We start from the raw sequence: 18,659 nt of genomic DNA, 5'->3' as shown, positions 1-18,659 counted from the left end.
TAATATCGCGATATTTTGACGAAAACCCGTTGGATACCTATTAAAATATCAGTAATGTGAAAAACCGATAATATCGGCGAAATATTGCCGATATTATCGACATTTAAGACCTTGACCCCACTAACCTAGAGAGGAATCCTGAGCTAAATTTGCCCCATAAATGAGTTTGGGTTTTAACTCATATTTGCCTCAAGGCTTGGAGCAAAGTTGAGACAAGTTTAGAACCTAAAATTTGAAATAGAAATAAAATAAGAGATTGCAAACAATCTGACTGAGGAATTGGCCATGAGTGTGAAAGAAGGGTGGGCGGTGAGGAGAAAAGATATCGAATTGACCTTGAATGCTGGTTTCTTGACGGCAAATTTGAGAAGAGAGAAAGTTGACTTTGAGAAAGATATGTATAAAAATGCTAAAACCATATCCAACCTTTGGGTTAAATAAAACCTAAAATTTTTAACTCAAAAAATTAGGTTTAACCTAGAAACAGTTTTTCTTCTCCAACTTTTTTGGCTTAAATTTTTAGCCCGAGATTATTAAACAATGAATTTAGGATAATTTTTTTCTTAACATAACTTTTTAAAAATAAAAACTATGTAGACTATCCCAATTTAATTTTATAACAATTTAACCTTAAAATATTTAGATTATGATAAATATTGAAAATTCACTAAGCCGACACCATGAAACCCGTGGAACACTATGAAAGAATATGAAACACATAAAAAAAAAATTTAATTACTTTAGCCGTTCGATTTAAATGTGGACCGTTAGATTTTTTTTTTTTTACTGTTAGATTTGATCATATTAGATCTTATTAGCTATTGGATTCAATAAATTTATAAATATAAAACAAATAAAATACAAATATATGGTAAGTCAACCTCACTAACCTGGGAGGAATCCTAGGCTAAATTTTTAAGCTAGAAAATTTAGGTTTTAACACAAAAATAGTTTTTCTTCTCCAACCCTTCTAGGTTAAATTTTCAGCCCAAGATTATTAAAAATGTTGTAAAATCGACTGTGGGTGCAGTGGAATAAATGAAACAAGACACAAAATTTACGAGGTTCCTCTACAGTCAGTGTGACTAGAGTACGTCCTCGGGGCAGCAGTGGTGCTTTCATTATAATTTGAAATAATAGGAGTACAAAGATAACTCTCTCTATTATCTCCTCTCATCTTCCTCTATTTTCTCTCTTCCTCTTCCTTCTCTCTCTTCCTCTTCCTTCCTTCCTCTCTTTCTTTCTTTCTTTTCATTCCCATCTTTCTCGTGAACTCTCCTCACTTCATCTCCTCTTCTTCCTTTATATAAACAAAAGAAAGCACTATTCACTTTACAAATTTTCCACAAATGAATGGTGAAAATACTGTGCATAAATAGTAACAAACTATTCATGTGGACCATCCACATAATATTTACAACACTCCCTCTTGGATGGCCACAAGTCTTCGATTGACTCGTTAAAATCTTGATCTGTCTTGGATGCTCCCCCTGATGAGTATCTCCCCCTGATTTCAAATCATTTAGGTTGATCGTTGATCATTCTGCTTCAATCTCTTTAGAGAAAAGAGTTGTTGAAAGATGTGCTTTACTTGTTGTTAACTTTCCACAGGCTTGTTCTTGAACTGGGTTAGAGGACTTTCTGCTAGACTTGCATCCAAAGGTCTGAATTTACTCCTTTGATCTGGAGCAGATTTGATTCAAGTGTGGTGGACACTTGATCTTGAATCGGACTTGTGATTTCTTCAAGGACTTTCGAGGCTTGATCTTGAATGAAATTGTATCGTGAAGAGCTTCACGTGGCAAGTGATTTTTGACTTTGTCGGGGATGAATCAACACGTATTTGTTGCGCTTGTCTTCACATGCTTCAATGTATCATTTTCACTTGTCTTACTTGCTCCCATTGCTTAAGTGGTATTTTCCCTGTTTTTCCCCCCATGCATATGTGGCATCTTCTCTTGTAGGATTTGTCCCCTGGTGCAGAAGTGGAATGCAAACCCTTGCATTTGGATGGTTCATCACTTCTTGGTGACTAGAGACCCAGCTCCAACCGTTGAAGATGACTACTTGAGAGCAATACTAGGTAAGCAATCAGGAAAGGTTCCAGGCAGTCGGTTCCTTACCTGGAGTTTGAGTGGAGGTTCCGACATACTGCTTTCTTTATCCTTGTCTTTGCAGGTAAGAACAAGGACAAAGGAAAGGACAGGGAGATTGCATGATATGAGATAATCTTGCTCTGGTCCCTGAAGATATGTGATAATCTTGCTCTGGTGTGACATGTTTGAAGAGGTATTCTCGAAGAGGAAGAAAACTGAGTATTTCGAGATGCTATGTTGAAGATGCATTCTCGAAGATGAGGAAGAGTTAGGTATTCTTGCAGTGTTGCGGGTCTGCCTTGTTATGGAGAACAGAGGTCGACATATATAGAGATTTCTCAATAGCAAGTGGTGGTGCTGTGCTTTTACTCTTGTCAGCAACTGTGGTGTAAATAGAACAGTAATATTTACGCGTTTTCAACTTTGTCAGAGATCTTTGACAAAATTGCACGCGACATCTGAAAAAGCTGGGATTACGTCTGAAAAATGCCAACGAACTTTATTCAGGAAAATCTGGCTTTTTGAAATTCGGAGAGCGGTGCCTCTTCGATCTTTGAACAAGTGGCTCTGCTGCCTCTTCTTTTATAGAAACATCAATTGTGTTCAAGAGTATGCTCAGAAAGTTGCTGCCTGTAGAAATTTCCTCTATCTTGCACTTCTGAAATTTTATTTGACCTCTGTTTTTCCTTCATCATTTTTGAAAAATGACTTGCCCATCTAACATTTGCTTAGATTTGAGTCTTATGAGTGATACAAACGAGCAGCGTCAGGATAACATATGGCGCCCGTCCTTCTTATCTTCTAATGGTCCTCTCACAGTTGGGGACTCTGTGATGAAAAATAACATAACCGCTATTGTGGTAGCTAGGAATCTTCTCACTCCAAGGGATAACAAGATCCTTTCAGAACGGGCTGAAGAGTTGGCTGTTCAAGACTCCTTGGCTCTTAGTGTTCAGTGTGTTGGCTCTGTTTCCAATATGGGCCAACGCCTACTTGCTCAAACTTGCCAAGTTGAATCATTGATGGCGGAGGTGGCAAGTCTTAAACAAGAGATCAGCGGGCTCAAGCACGAGAATAGGGTGTTACACGTGCTTGCAAATAGTTACTCTACGAGCATGAAAAGAAAGCTCGACCAACTGCAGGGATCTGAAAGTCGGATTCAAAGTGATCACCAGAGGTTTGTTGCTAGATTCCGAAAGCAACTGATGCCTTCCCCTTCTGGTGTTTTGCTAAGTACTGGGGTGCCACATGATCAATCTCCAGTGCCTCCCCCTTCTGGGGTACTTCCGAGTACTGAGGCTTCACATGAGCAACTTTTGTGAAGGCTCCATCCTGTTTGTTTGTTTTAACTCATGTGTATGTACATATCTGTAATTTCTTGGAGATATTAATAAATAAGCTTTATTTCATTCAATGTATTGTGCCAAATACAATAAAGCATATACTTTACTAAGATGTGGTACTTCTGGACCAAGTATTAATTTATCTTTACCCTCACGAAGATAAATAATTATTCTTAGTGTCTTCATCATATGAGTATTCAACTCATAATCTTCAATCCATATGGTTCTTTTAATATCATAAATATCATGGATAAGATTCGTGTTGGTAGATTGTTCAATCTGCAGCTCGAGACAATAATTCCTTCAACACTTTATAATTTTGCTAGACTCTTCAGGAGTCCCAATTTAATATTATCAACTCTTCAAGAGTTCTAATTTAATGTCATTGACTCTTGCAAGAGATTTTAGTATGTTGCAACAATATCATAATGATAATACTCACTAAGGCAATTTATATCATCCATTGGTATTGAGTACATATTTTATGCTTTACCCTTCGGGGGCTTACTTCAAGCAATTTGAATCCTTCAAGGATTTTCTACACTTCATGACACATTTTCCTTTGGAGTTTATTGCTCCCATGTATACTTGAGGGATTTACTTATGGAGATATGATGTGGGCGACTCACAACCCTTCGTATATAATTCTCCATTTATATGAACTCGTTTACAAGAGTATAATTTCAGGTTTCAATTAGTAACCTTGTGTCATATTATGTGAGTGTATTACAAATGCCGATATGTAACCTCCTTGGTTCAACATCTTTTGGCTATTTGTATTGTATTCAAATATATATATATATAGGTTCATTTGTCCACGTTCTTACAAAATTGTAATGGAATTGCCTTTCTCCATTTTGGCCAATAATTTTTCTTTTGTCGACAAACAAAAGAACGTGACTCAATATTAACACGGCTCATTGATGAATTTAGTAGCTACTTGTAAAAACCAAAATTACCATTGGTTATCATCAATCCGTGATCCCATATTCTCATGTGCATGCGCATGAATAAAAACTTTTCATTTCTTTGGATATCCATTGCCTCTTCAAGGGCATGACGCTATCTCTTCCAGGATAGTCATAATTTAGAGAATGTGGATCATAACCTCCTCTTGAGCATTATAGAGCTTAGATTTTAATCTCCACTTCCGGGAGTTGAGTCATTGGAACCTATACGTCTATCATTCTTCATGCATGAGACATCAATATTCCTATGTCTGTGGATTGTCCTATCTGGGACGTGTATCCATGCGGCGACTGTCATGCTTCTGGCATGCAACAGTTATGCTTCGGGAATGCAATAGTTCAGTAGTGCCATATTATTCTTCTTTCGAATAACTGAACCTTTTGAGTCTAAAAATCTGCCACGCTTCAGGTGTGCAATAGATAAATCATTTACTGTCTCATTATTTTGTCCAACAGGGACATCAATTCTTGTAGGCACATTTGCAGTAAGTATATGTGATTTCATCACTTTCGTTGCATCATTTAATTATTTCAATGTCATTTTCTCATTGTTTGTTTCGTGAATCAAAATAAGACAAATTATCTTCGTTCTTCTGGAACGGTCGTTTCTCATCATTCTTCTGGAATGATATTTTCTCATCGTTCTTCTGGAACGATGTTATTTTCTCCCCTAATGGCGGGAAAACTGTCTTATCAAAATCATAGTCCGTAAATCATGCAGTAGACATATCCCCAGTCAAGGGTTACAAATATTGAATGATAGATAATGTTCAACATCAAAGCCCAATCAGCGATGATGTCTCATTTCAGTACGTTGTGGCAGTGTAATAGGCACATAGATAACACAACCAAAAACTCGTAGATGTATAATGCTTGGCTGGTTCCCAAACACGAGTTGTACTAAGAAGTATTGATGGTTGGTAATATGTCTCAACCGAATTAATAATGCATCATGTAAAGTTTACATGTTCCCATGTAGAAAATTGGCAATTTCGTTTTCATGAGCAGAGCGTTGGTAATTAATTTCACCCACTTAATAAATGCTTCTGCTAAACCATTTTGAGTATGGACATGAGGAACTTCTGGTCCTTGTTTAATAGTCTGTGAACTGAGACTCTTATGTCATTTATTATAGTTAAGTTGAGGCATTGCGGTACTTTAAACTTACGGTACTCATCAAGGAATTTCATGTCCTGATCTTCAGGATCAAATGACTTCATGCCTGATCTTTTTGTATGATGGAACTTCGGGTCCAATCATTTTATATGATGAGGATCAAGAAACTGCAGGTTCTGATCTGATCAAGGAACTTTGGGTCTTATATATACTCATTGTAACAAAAGATAAGTACAATAAATAAATTAAAACAATAAGCGGTAATTCCAGCCATAGTAAATAAATTGAACAATAAATAAATTAAAGCTTGTGACAAGGGCTTTAATTCAGCACCATTCACATAAATCAAAACTTAAAGCAGTAGGCGGTAAAACCGTCCATGATAAATAAATTGCTGTAAAGTAATAAAACTTGTGACATGGGCTTTAAACCAACACCATGCACATAAATATCAAAGCTTTTAAAGCAAAGGGTAATAATTCTACCCACTGTAAATAAATTGCTTTAAATAAATAGAACTTGTGAAAGTGTTTTAAGCCAACATCATTCACATAAATAAATATATACATATTTTCTTCTTTCTTTTCAGATGGTGTAAGACCATCCAAAAACCTTTACCTTTATTTCATTTTATTATTTTCTTATTCACATGTTGTGTCGGCATTATGCAACAAGATTCCACCCTTTTTCATATAGCACCAAAACCCTTTTTATTATTTTATTTATTTATTTCTTGCTTTTTCAAATGGTATCATATATTATTGCCTTTTTCAGATTGTGCCATGCATATTCCATAATCTTCCCCCTTTTCTTTGTCTGTCTCTACCAGTCTCAAAACCCAGTACCAGCTGGGTTGTTGTGGGGGTTACACAAAACCAATTCAATCCAAAAAGGCTACCAGAGACTGGCGTTGTTCTTGCATGGTCCAAAGAACATGGCATCGCAAAACAAGAATCTCTCCACAGTGACATAGATGACAGTGAGGTTGACGGAGGCACAAGAGATGGAGGCCTGTGTGGAGTCAGTCATGCCATCACCATCTCAGACAACTGAGGATTTATGGAGGTCCTCGAGATCCATTGAGAACGACACGATCTGGGTTTCCAAGTCTAATGAGATTCTTCTGGATCTCTGGAAACCAGTTGTCAGGTACGAGTTTTCTTATCTCGTGAGGACTTCAGGTTGTTGGAAATTTCAATTCGCACCGGAATTCGGTAGGGCGCTTCTGGCGCGGTGGGAGAAACGAAAAATGGACATACCTTTGCTTGTTTTGCTGCACCTTTGTTTGTCTGTAAGATCTCTCCATCTTTCTTGTCCACGAAAGAGAAAATAGATTGCAGGTCTAGCATGGATAATGATTAGCACATCAATAGTTAGAGTGATAAAGGAAAAAGTGATAAAAGAAAAGTTGATGGATTTTTGTAACAAGATGATCTTCCCTGTTTGACATGTCTGGCTTGCCGTCTCTACTCTGTGAGATCTTAGCTGACCGAGGTGAGAGGTAGATAATACTTCACCGGATTTATGGTGTTGTGCTTTCCACTGACATGAGAGCTTTTCGTGCTGATAACGTGTTGTAAAATCGACTGTGGGTGCAGTGGAATAAATGAAACAAGACACAAAATTTACGAGGTTCCTCTACAGTCAGTGTGACTAGAGTACGTCCTCGGGGCAGCAGTGGTGCTTTCATTATAATTTGAAATAATAGGAGTACAAAGATAACTCTCTCTATTATCTCCTCTCATCTTCCTCTATTTTCTCTCTTCCTCTTCCTTCTCTCTCTTCCTCTTCCTTCCTTCCTCTCTTTCTTTCTTTCTTTTCATTCCCATCTTTCCCGTGAACTCTCCTCACTTCATCTCCTCTTCTTCCTTTATATAAACAAAAGAAAGCACTATTCACTTTACAAATTTTCCACAAATGAATAGTGAAAATACTGTGCATAAATAGTAACAAACTATTCATGTGGACCATCCACATAATATTTACAACAAAAAAATGAATTTAGGATTTTTTTTTCTTAAAGTAATTTTCTTTAAAAAAAAATTATGTGGACTACCCTAATTTAATTTTATGAATATTTTAACCTAAAAATATTTAGATTCCGATAAATATTGAAAAATCACCAAACCAACACCAACAAACTCATGGGACACTAACAAATAATATGAAACACATAAAATATTTTTTTTAAGGAGTAATTAGGTTTTCATCCTTATTTTTACTACTCTATTGATTAAAACCTTATTACTTTTCAATTTTTGATCAAGGTCCTTTGTATTAATAATATCATTAATTATTTCAATAATAAAATATTTTTTATTTATAAATATATTCATTTAATATTAAAAATGTTACAATTAGTATATTTATATTTATGGCTAAATTTTTTATCATATATTTTTATTTTTAGTTTGTACCCATTTTTAATTTGCAACCCTTTTTAATTTGTACCAATTTTCCTTTCAATTTTAATTTGTACCCATATATTAATTTCTTTTTGTGCCCATATTTTTTAAAGTTTTATTTGTATTGTACCCATATTTTTTTATTTATTTGTACCCATTTTTATTTTTGCTAAATGTACCCATTTTGAAGAATGTACCCATGTTTTGATACAATAATTTTTTGGTTATTTTTTATGAATGTAACCATGTTTACACACACACACACACACAATAGTATATTTATATTTTAATATTTTTAATCCCACAAATTATGTTTTTTATTTAAAATCTCATTAATATAAACAACTATAAATTTTAACTTTTAATTTAAAAAATATAGTAAAGTACATAGAAATAAATTATCAATTAATTTTAGGGACTTGGATCAAAAATTGAAAACCAACAAAGTTTCAGTCAAAGATTGTTCATAACTAGGGACCGCATCCAAAGTCTCCCTTTTTTTAATTACTTTAGCAGTTGGATTTAAATTTGAACCATTAGATTTTTATTTTTACCACTTGATTTGATCAAATTAGATCTTAATCGTTGGATTAAATGAATTTATAAATATAAAACTAAAAAATACACATATATGGTCGGCCAGCCTCACTAATCTAGTGTGGAATTCTAGGCTAAATTTGCCCCAGAAATGAGTTTTAGATTTAACTCATATTTGCCACAAGGTTGGAGCAAGTTGGACAAGCTTAGAACATAAAATTTGAGTTTTACTCCAAGAGTTGGAGTATGTCTAAATGAGTTTGGGGTTAAAACTCATATTTGCCCCAAGTGATACGTTTAGAACCTAAAATTTGAGTTTTACTCCAATGATTGAAGTAGGTCTAAAGAGGCTGGACATTTTTATCCCGACATTTATTAGAGAGAGAGAAAAATCTCACTTTTGAATTAATTTGCTAAATTGTTTTTAACATAAGAGTCTATATTTTAAAAAATTTATCACAAAAACCATCTTCCGAATACGCAATCACTCTGGAAATTAATTAGATTTTGCCTTGAAGTAAATATACTTGAGAAACCATTAATCCGATTTCGCCTTGAAGTAAATATACTTGACAAAATATGGCCTTCGTAGTTTTTGCACAAAATGGAGATCCAGCGGCCACAATTCCCCCGCCACAGCCCATCAAAATCAAACCCAATTAAATGTCAAATCTATCGAAATTTATAAAATGTGGTGGCCCGCATGTCTTTCATTGTTTGTGAAAAAAAGAAAGCTCCACGCCTTGTTTCCCTGAAACAGCAAATCCAACCAGGAAAGCAAACACTCCATCGATTGGATCCTCCACGCTCACAATGTGCACAGCAAGCACAAGATTCACATCCAATTTCCAAATATAGAAAGAATAAAACCACAAAATTATCAAGATTTTTGGGTGTTTGAATTTGAATTTGAATTGAACTCAATCTTTGTGGGGGTTAATCCGCAATGAAGGATGACGACGGCCTTCCAACAACGACGGCGGCCAGCAGCGGGAAGAAGGATAGCTCGGATTCGGGTCTAATACTCGGCAAAGGCAGGTACAAGTTCTGGGCTTTGGCCGCGATTTTGTTGCTCGCGTTTTGGTCCATGTTCACCGGCACCGTCACGCTCCGGTGGTCCGCCGGCAACCTCAATCGTCTCTCTGACGACTTCGACTCGCCCATCCACGACGATCTCGACGTTCTTGTATGAGTTTTTCTCGTTTTGTTTTTGTGGGTCGATTTGGTTGGATCTCTGATTTGATGGGTTAATGGGGAATTTCGTTTTTTTTTTTTTTTTTTTTTTGGTGGTGGTGTAGGAAATGGAGGAGAGGGAGAAAGTGGTGGAGCACATGTGGGATGTGTACACTAATAGCCGTCGGATCAGATTACCGAGGTTCTGGCAGGAGGCGTTTGAGGCTGCCTATGAGGAGTTGACCAGTGACGTCCCTGGTGTTCGAGAGGAAGCCATAACCGAGATCGCTAAGATGTCCATTCGCTCTGTGGATCTTGATCCGCCTCCGTTCCAATCTGCAGTGAGTGCCCTATCCTTTGTGTTGTTTTGTTTGATTACGTAAGGACTTGTTTAGGGTTGATTTGCTCTGTGTTAATCAAGCTACATTGCTCTTTAGTTGTAGATTGCATTGCTCTTTTAATTAGTGAAATGGGTTAGTAACTTAGGGAGTTGGGTACTACTGTTAGGACGTCAATCAGCGAAACGGGTTGTTGAGTGTTCCATTAGTTAACCTGTTTATGATTATTGGTTACCAAGAAAGCAATAGAGCAGAACTAATTCAAAATTTCTTGCTTTCATTGTTAAGAAAATTGGGTGGGGTTAAGTAGGAATTTAGATTTGGATGCTCAGATGTTATGAGTGTTACAGGTTGAGATTGACATTATAATCAATTTGGCTCGGTTGATAAGTTTATGCGGCATATTCAGTTTTTGTCTTGGTCTTTTATCAATTGTTACTAGGTTAATCTTTATAGGAGCACTTGAAAAAGGGGTTGATTGAGATCGCCCTGGTCAATGTCAGAATTCAACCCAAATCTGTCACTGTTCAGAATTCAGTTGATTAGGTGCCGAAATTTAGGGTAGGATGAGGGACAAGCAGCACTTCTAGCTACATTGGCTGTGGAATTTCAGTAACCATTTTACCTTCGGAATTTGGGTTGCTGTGTAGTTAACAAGAATTAGGTTTCACCCCAGTTTGTTAGCTGACCAAAGCTATTTTCTAAGAATTACCTTTCTTTCACCCTTTGTATGAAGCTTGACTGAATCCATTTTGCAAGTTAGTGGCAAACCCAGAAGAGCAATCAGAGATTAGTTGGATCCATTCATGCGTCATTAGTTTTCTAACCGGCTTGATTGCAACCCTTGATTGTCATCTGACCAAAGCCAAAATGTTCTTACTTGCCAAGGCCTTTCACCCTTCTTATGAGAATTAACTTGATCCATTCTGCAAGTGAAACTGAGGGGCAATCGGAGTTATTTTAGAGTTGGAAAGGGTGAGAGGTTGGCGATCACCTAGTTGGATCTACATCTGTACATCATTAGTTTCCTTAGCCGACTTAGTTGCAACCCAAGATTGTCAGAAGACCAAAGGCAGAAGCTACTTGCCAAGAACATTCACCCTTTGTATGAGGATTAACTTCATCCATTCTGCAAGTGAAGCTGAGAGGCTGTGGGAGTTATTTAGAGTTGGAAAGGGTGAGAGGCTGGTGGTTACCTTCTTGGATCTACATCTCCACATCATTGCTTTCCTTGGCTGTAGGAACTTTGAGATTCACTCCCTTCCAGTTACTGCATGTTGAGATGTGTCTGGATGAGCATGTTCCTTTACAGAAATCTGTGTGATTTTGCATTCCTGCAGAAAAAAATGTGATTGACATGTCAGACTACTGAACTTAGTTTTCTCGTTGGGTAAATTTTTTGTGCCAGCCTTGTTTTGGTGTTCCCGTTTTGTCTGTTACGTTTTGTACTATGTAATACCCATAATTAACTAGAACGTAAGGTTTTTGGTAAGAATTATGCTAAAAACGCAGAGGATTTCCTCAGAATCGGAGAATGACAAATTAGACCTGGAATGCTAAATTGATGTTTTATCCTAGCTCAGCAGATGGTGTTCTATTATGTAAATACTAAAATTTAAAGCATAATAAGCATTAGATAGGTTTCCACGCATTGAGTTTCGATTGATCTCGACAGCTAACCATATTGTTTATCCGAGGACAATGTCCGATGTATTTGGAGTCATAAACTATGTGCTGTTGGAATTTCTTGTAGGAATGCCTTTGTATGCCTGTGTCGTGCCCAACACAATCACCAGATGTCACATTTTCTCATAAGATAACATAGTGGTTGATGGGAATAATTAATTCAGAAATCCGACCTATGTATGAAACCTACTCGTTTAGTTTCTTGGCATGAACATCTTGATCTTGACATGGATGCCTTAATATCTGCAAATAATTTCATAGACGCCTATATCTTAGCATGGAAATTTGTTGATGCATGGTAAGTTTTAACAAGTTCCGTCCTTCTCTATCAGAGCGCACGAGAATTTAGTAAGACTTTGAAGCAAGCAGAGAAGGGTAGAGAACTGGTGACTTCTACGGGCAGTGGTCGATGATGTCTAGATATGTGTTGAGGACCATTGTTCAAGTCTGCATTATCCTGCAATTGCAACTGTGTGCTGCCCAGAGTCTGGTGACCGGTGGTGATGCGCACGGTCACACTCGGTTCTTGATATGTTTTTCATAGGGCAAAACTATGTAGTTGATTAGGTTCTTAAACGTTCCAGTTTTGGAGTAGATGAATTCAAAAGTGCAGGAATTTTTTTTTTTTTTTTTGGTTTTTTTTTTTTTATAAATTCAATTATTCAAGTGAAAGAAATTCGGAAACATTTTTCTTGTAAACTGATAAATGTTCGCACTCCTACAAGATGTTGCTTTGACAAAATTGATTGAATTACAGTGGGACCCAAAGTTTGATACTTTGAAGGTGAATCCTGCCGGTATCAAATATGGACCCATCGACAAAATCTTATCAAGTGTCTACGCAGACTACGCTATCCACCAAAACAAAAATATTATTTGGTCGGTAATCACGAAACAACTGTCACCCTTAAATGGAGAGATTTTTTTAATGTGTCGGAAACAAATTTCACTATATTAAATATCATAACTTAAGTAGTTGGTCAAATATTATAATATAAGTAGTTGGACGTTTAAAATTAAAATTTAACCATTTGTATTATAATACTTCGTGTACTGAATTATGTTACCAAAAAATTTCTCCTTAAATTGAATATTGTTGTAAAATCGACAGTGTGTGCAGTGAAATAAATAAAACAAGACACAAAATTTACGAGGTTCTTCTACAGTCAATGTGACTGGAGTACGTCCTCGGGACAGCAGTGATGCTTTTATTATAATTTAAAATAATAGAAATACAAAAATAACTCTTTCTATTATCTCATCTCCTCTTCCTCTCTTTTCTCTCTTCCTCTTCCGTGAACTTCTTACTTTCATCCTTAGGTATGTTGTGTTCCATAAGACTTACTTTTATAGAAGCAAATCACGAGCAACATAGTGAAAGACATATTAGTGGAGTCACCTAACATTCCATCCAATAAAGACAAATTCAAGTGGATTAGTGATCAACCTTCCAGTCACTTTTACAACAAGTATAAACACTTTGAGAATGAATGAATATGTTTTTAGTGTTTCATAAGTCATTCAAATCATCAAAACAAAAGGTTATGCATACGTATCGGACCACGCGATTAAGCTCTTCAGTTTCAGGGACTGCTGCTCCACCACTTAAGGAATCGCAGCGTTGAAATTCTCGCCACTGTTGCTCTGGTCCAGGCTATCCGAGAAGCCCAGAACCCACCAGGTAATTACACTGATTAGAGCAAATTGGGTCTGTAATTGAATGCATTTGGAGTTGATTTCTGATCAAAAGTCTGGATTTTGATGATGGGTTTTCGAGTTTTGTGGTGACTTGGAATTTGATTTTTGTATTGTAGGAAATCTCGATTGCAGCCACTGTGCCCCAGGAGGACATTGGTAAGTACATTAAGATACTTGGAGAAGCACTGCAGCTTAGTCAGCCCATCAACAGCAATTCCATATCGGTCCGACCGATATGGACAAGTTGAAAGACCACGGAGTTGAAAGACTGCGGAGTTGAACTTGACATTTTATCACTTAAGTTGTGCTATATGCTGATAGTGTCGAACTTGAGTTGTTCTCCTTATCAAGTCTGACCATGATTCACATGCTTTCTTGTAGAAACTGGCAATCAACAAATGCTTCTGCACGCGTAGGAACCACATTAGCATCTCCGCAGCCGCAATTTATTTAGCCTGCCAGCTTGAAGACGAGAAAAACTCGGGCAGAGATTTGTAAGGTGACTGGTCTTGCTAGAGTCCCTCTCCGAAAAGTCCACAAGCATCTCTTGGAGAACTGGGAGGACTTGCTCCCATCTAATTACGCTCCTGCCGAGCATTCCCTACCACTGTAGTCGCTTCAGCTCGTTCTTCGGCCTCTAAAGTTGATTTTGTTGATATACCAAATGTGGGCTTAGACATGAACGTGTAAGGTTTTCTTTGGTGAGCATGATCAAACACTAAGTCATGCAGTAACACAAGTAATATGAGCTATATATTTTAAGACTTGATGTAGGGTTGTAACCGGATACCAACCATTTGGAGGGAAAAATATAAGAAACTAATTTGAAATTAGAATGATGCGGTTATGGTTTCTTTGACAACTGATTGCAACTACTCACTTAATAGGAGGAAGCAGTTGCAATGATGATACATATATATGCTTGGTCCCTCTTCTCGGTGATTTGTCCTTGTTCCATATGGATCGGTTTGTCCCATTGAAAACCAGATGACTCTAACATGATTACAAGAGAAGAGAAGGCTATATAGAAACAATAAACTTCTTATGCAAGATTGTATTTTCATTCGCACAATAATCAATTACACATATGTGAATATATATAGTCTTTCGCTTTTTACATTTGTACCCTTAACTGCCTTAACTAATCCTTTAAACATTCTAACTAATCACAACTATTAACAAAACTAACCACATTTAGTTTTACCAAACTATTTTACAGTAACAGAAATGGATGACTTGTCATCCTCCCTAATACACCCCCTCAAGCGAGAAGGGGAATCAGAGCTGATTCCAATTGGAAGCTTGGAACACAAATAGCTGAATCTGTTTTTAGACAAGGACTTGGTGTGAAGATCAACCAATTAGTCTTCACTGCAAACAAATTGCACTTTAATAAGATTGGCCATGACCAATTCTCTAATGTAGTGGTAGTCAATCTCAACATGCTTAGTCCAAGCATGAAAAATAGGATTAGATGCTAACGAGATTGCTCAGATGTTATCACACCATAGTGTAGGCAGTCTAGGAAGAGGGAAGTGAAGATCACAAAGAATTTTGCAAACCTAAGTGAGCTCTGCAGCCGTGTGGGCCAAAGACCGATATTCAGCTTCTGTAGAGGAACGAGCAACAGTGCTTTGTTTCTTAGCACTCTAGCTGATGAGGTTAGGACCAAGAAACACATAATAGCCACTAGTTGATCACCTATCAAACGTGCAGCCAGCCCAATCAGCATCTGAGTATATTGAGAGAGCAATAGGGCCCTTTATAAACATAGACCATGTGAAACAGATCCTTTGAGGAATCAGAGAACTCTTTTGGCTGCTTAAAGATGTTGTTCCCTCGGAGCATGCTAACTTAACATATCTTATTTACAGCAAATGCAAGAACCGGTCAAGTCCAAATGAGATATTGGAATCCTCTAACAATAGATCGATATTCAGTGGGATTGGATAGAAATGGCCCACTGTGATCCATTTTCTTGGAACCAAGGGGTATGCAGCAAGGTTTTGCACCCTCCATATTTGTTTTCTTGAGAAGATCAAGTAAGTATTTTGTCTGATGAAGAAAGATCCCTTTGGTAGATCTTTGTACTTCCAGTCCCAAGAAGTGGTGTAAAGAACCAAGATCCTTCACTAGAAATCGATCACTAAGCTGTTGAATGAACTGTTGGCAAAGGTGTGAGTTAGGTTCAGTGACTAGAATGCCATCCACATAAACAAGACCAATAACCAACTAAGGACCATTAAGCACAAACAAAGAGGCATCAGATGAAGATTGTTTGAACCTAAGTGTATGCAACGCTTGAAACAATTTATCAAACCAAGCTCGAGGAGCTTGTTTGAGACCATACAAAGATTTTCTTAACTTGAACACATGATTAGGATAGAGAGGATCAACAAAACCTGGGGGTTGTTGCATATAAGCATCATTCTTTAAATCACCATGAATAAATGCATTGCTAATGTCTAATTGGTTTAAAAATCAATTGTATTGAACAACAAGGGTAAGAAGGATCCGAATTGTAACCGGTTTAGCAGCTAGACTGAAGGTTTCTTGAAAATTAATTCCTTCTTACTGATGGAAGCCCTTTGCCACTAGTCGAACTTTGTACCGATCAACAGTGCCATCAGGCTTTTTCTTAATACGAAACACCCACTTGCAGCCTACTACATTTTGATAAAGATGGGAAGAAACTAAAGACCAAGTTCTTGTAGACAATAATGCATTGTATTAATCCTGCATGGCAGCTCTCCAGTGTGCATACTTTGATGCCTGCAAATAGGTGCTTGGAACAAATTCAAGGTCAACTGGGAGTGGATCCTTGGTTGCTGCATAAGCCTTAGGCTTGTAAATCCCTGCTTTAGATCTTGTAATCATAGGATACGTATTTCCAAAAATGGGAAGATGACTTGTCTCAGTTGTTGGAAAAACAGAACGTTCTTAAATAAAGACAGGATTATAAGTACTTAGAGTTAGGGATGAACTCTTACTAGTAGTGATAGGTGGAGAAGTGCACTGTGGAGTTGGAGATGCATCACCAGTGGGAGAATGTTGAGTATACTTGCTAAAATAAATGTTACAACCACCCCTAAATAATTACATTATTTGTTATTTCCACCCCCCAATTGCCACGTGGCAGTCATCTAACCCTCTTACTTTTCCCTCTCTCTATCCCCTACCCCTGAAACTTCATTCTTCTTCGTCTCTCTCTAACGTAGCTCTCTCAGCTCTCCCGTGTATCTCTCTCCTTCAACCTCTCGCATCTCTCTCTCCCCCTGGACTCACTAGGACAGTGTCACCATCAGGAGAGGCTTGCCACAAGCCTAGGACTTTGTTTCTGTGAACTCGAGGCACGGAGCAAAGCTCCGGTGAACTTTCTTTCCTTTTTCCGTTGGGGTAAGTCTCGAATCCCTCATTCTCGTTCCTAGCATGATGCTTGGTTGTGTTTTGTTCTTCCCTTTTTACGTAGGTTTTGCCTTGGAAACGATTTGGGTAAGCACACCCATTTTTCGACGAACCCGTGCATTTCGAGGGCTTTTCCGGTCACCTCCGACCGTGTCATAGTTATTGGAAGGTAGCAATCTCTTCCCCTCACCTTGTTCTTCATGTTCGTACTTAGATCGTAGCTTAAAGCTCATGTTTTCAGGTGACCGGAGCTGTAGCAGCTTTGGCCTTCTTCTTTCTCGACAACCAGGCCATCCGGCCTTCCCTCTTGCACGGGCCTTAAGCCCGTTGCACCTTAGCCCAAAACCCCAGCCCTTTTGGTTTTTAAATTTTGTTATTTGTTTTTAAAACCCAAAGGCCTCGGGCCTTATTTTTAAAAGAGCCTTGGGCCGGTTTCTTTAAAGGGGCTCTAAGCCTAGTCCTTTAATGAGGCCTTAGGGCCTTATGTGTGTGTGTGTGTTGTGAGGGCTGTGCCCTACTTGTGCAGCCCGTGTATGTGTGTGTGTGTGTGTGTGTGTGTGTGTGTGTGTGTGTGTGTGTGTGTGTGTGTGTGTTTAGGTGTGTGTGTGTGTGTATGTTTAAGTGCATGTGTGCGTGTGTATATGCATGTCGTGCATGTGTGTGTATGTTTGTAGTGTGTGTGTGTGTGTGTGTGTGTGTGTGTGTGTGTGTGTGTGTGTGTGTGTGTTTGGGCTTAAGCCCAAACCCCTTTTCTTCACCCTAAAACCCTTTATAACCTAAACCCTTTAACCTTAGGACCCTAAACCCAAAACCCAATAAATCATAATCCTATTTAAACCTAAACCCTATTCCGGATCCAAACCCAAGACCCATTTCCAATTCTTGAAATTCTATAGTTGGGTAGTTTGATAAATTGTACATTTTTGTACTTAGGGACAATTATTGTGACGTTTCCGTCTTCGCTAGTGGCGCAGCTTTTGGCGGCTAAGTACTGTGAGTGGACCCTTTCTAAAATTACATGATTTTATAATTTAATTGTATAAATGTTTAGCATGCCTACGAATTTATGATTCGATTGATGTTAAGCCTGTTTACTGAATTTATTGATTTCGTCTCGTGTTTTGGTGAGGAAATATTTGTTAGCCTATTTTGAGCTATATTTTAATATATCATATTTTCTATAAAAACCATGAACTGGTAGACTATCCGATGAATGACAATAGGATGCTAGAACATGTTTTCGAAACCCCTCTTTATAGTATAGACGATGGATGACTTTATACTATGAAGTGGTTATTTATGAGAGGCGTAACTATTTGTGCGTACCTAGTAGACACTATGCCGCCTGGAGCGAGGATCTGGTGTTGGCATTTAGGCCGGGAGAAATAATCCCTAGCTACGGGCGCAGAGACCACGGAGCAAGTATTGGGCTGGGAGTTGGTAATCTCTGGCTACGGGCGCAGAGACCACGGAGCAGGCATTGGGTGTCGGGCAGCACGTGTCTACCCTGGTATTCGGGGATTATCAGGGTCGGGGCGTGTCAATAAAGATCCAGAAAAGGATAATATACTGGAGAAACACTTTTTGAACTAAATTGTTGAAGCTGCAGTGACTAAAAAAGGGTAAGTGCCTTCATAAAAAACCACATGTCGTGATATATAGACTCGATTGGCAATAGGGTCAAAACACCTATATCCTTTATGTTGGAGACTATATCCCAAAAATACACAACATTTGTTTTTAGCATCCAATTTGCTATGAACATAAGGTTTAAGCCATGGAAAGCATTGGCAACCAAATATTTTGAGTTTGGAATAATTCGGATACTAATTGAAAAGAATTTCCCCAAGTTGACTTGGTAATGCCAAAGATTGGAATATGATTAATAAGATAT

The 18,659-nt window shown here is 37.8% G+C and overlaps 1 protein-coding gene and 1 long non-coding RNA gene across 2 annotated transcripts; both read left to right on the top strand.

Annotated features, from left to right (window-relative positions):
* Positions 1–9,157: 9,157 nt before the first annotated feature.
* Positions 9,158–12,404, top strand: LOC103425793 (uncharacterized). The gene is made up of 3 exons (XM_008363892.4): positions 9,158–9,651; positions 9,764–9,979; positions 11,995–12,404. The coding sequence occupies exons 1-3, from the start codon at positions 9,412–9,414 to the stop codon at positions 12,073–12,075; spliced, it is 537 nt and encodes a 178-aa protein (XP_008362114.1). The 5' UTR covers positions 9,158–9,411; the 3' UTR covers positions 12,076–12,404.
* A 634-nt stretch (positions 12,405–13,038) lies between these two features.
* Positions 13,039–14,196, top strand: LOC103425792 (uncharacterized). Its single transcript, XR_011574648.1, has 3 exons — positions 13,039–13,343; positions 13,477–13,516; positions 13,742–14,196. It is a non-coding gene; the product is annotated as an uncharacterized lncRNA (long non-coding RNA).
* The last annotated feature ends 4,463 nt before the right edge of the window (positions 14,197–18,659 follow it).

This window comes from Malus domestica, chromosome 02 (assembly GCF_042453785.1).
Source record: "Malus domestica chromosome 02, GDT2T_hap1".
NCBI lineage: Eukaryota > Viridiplantae > Streptophyta > Magnoliopsida > Rosales > Rosaceae > Malus > Malus domestica.
Note: the sequence above shows the minus strand (reverse complement) of the source record. Positions and strands in the feature narration are given on the sequence as shown.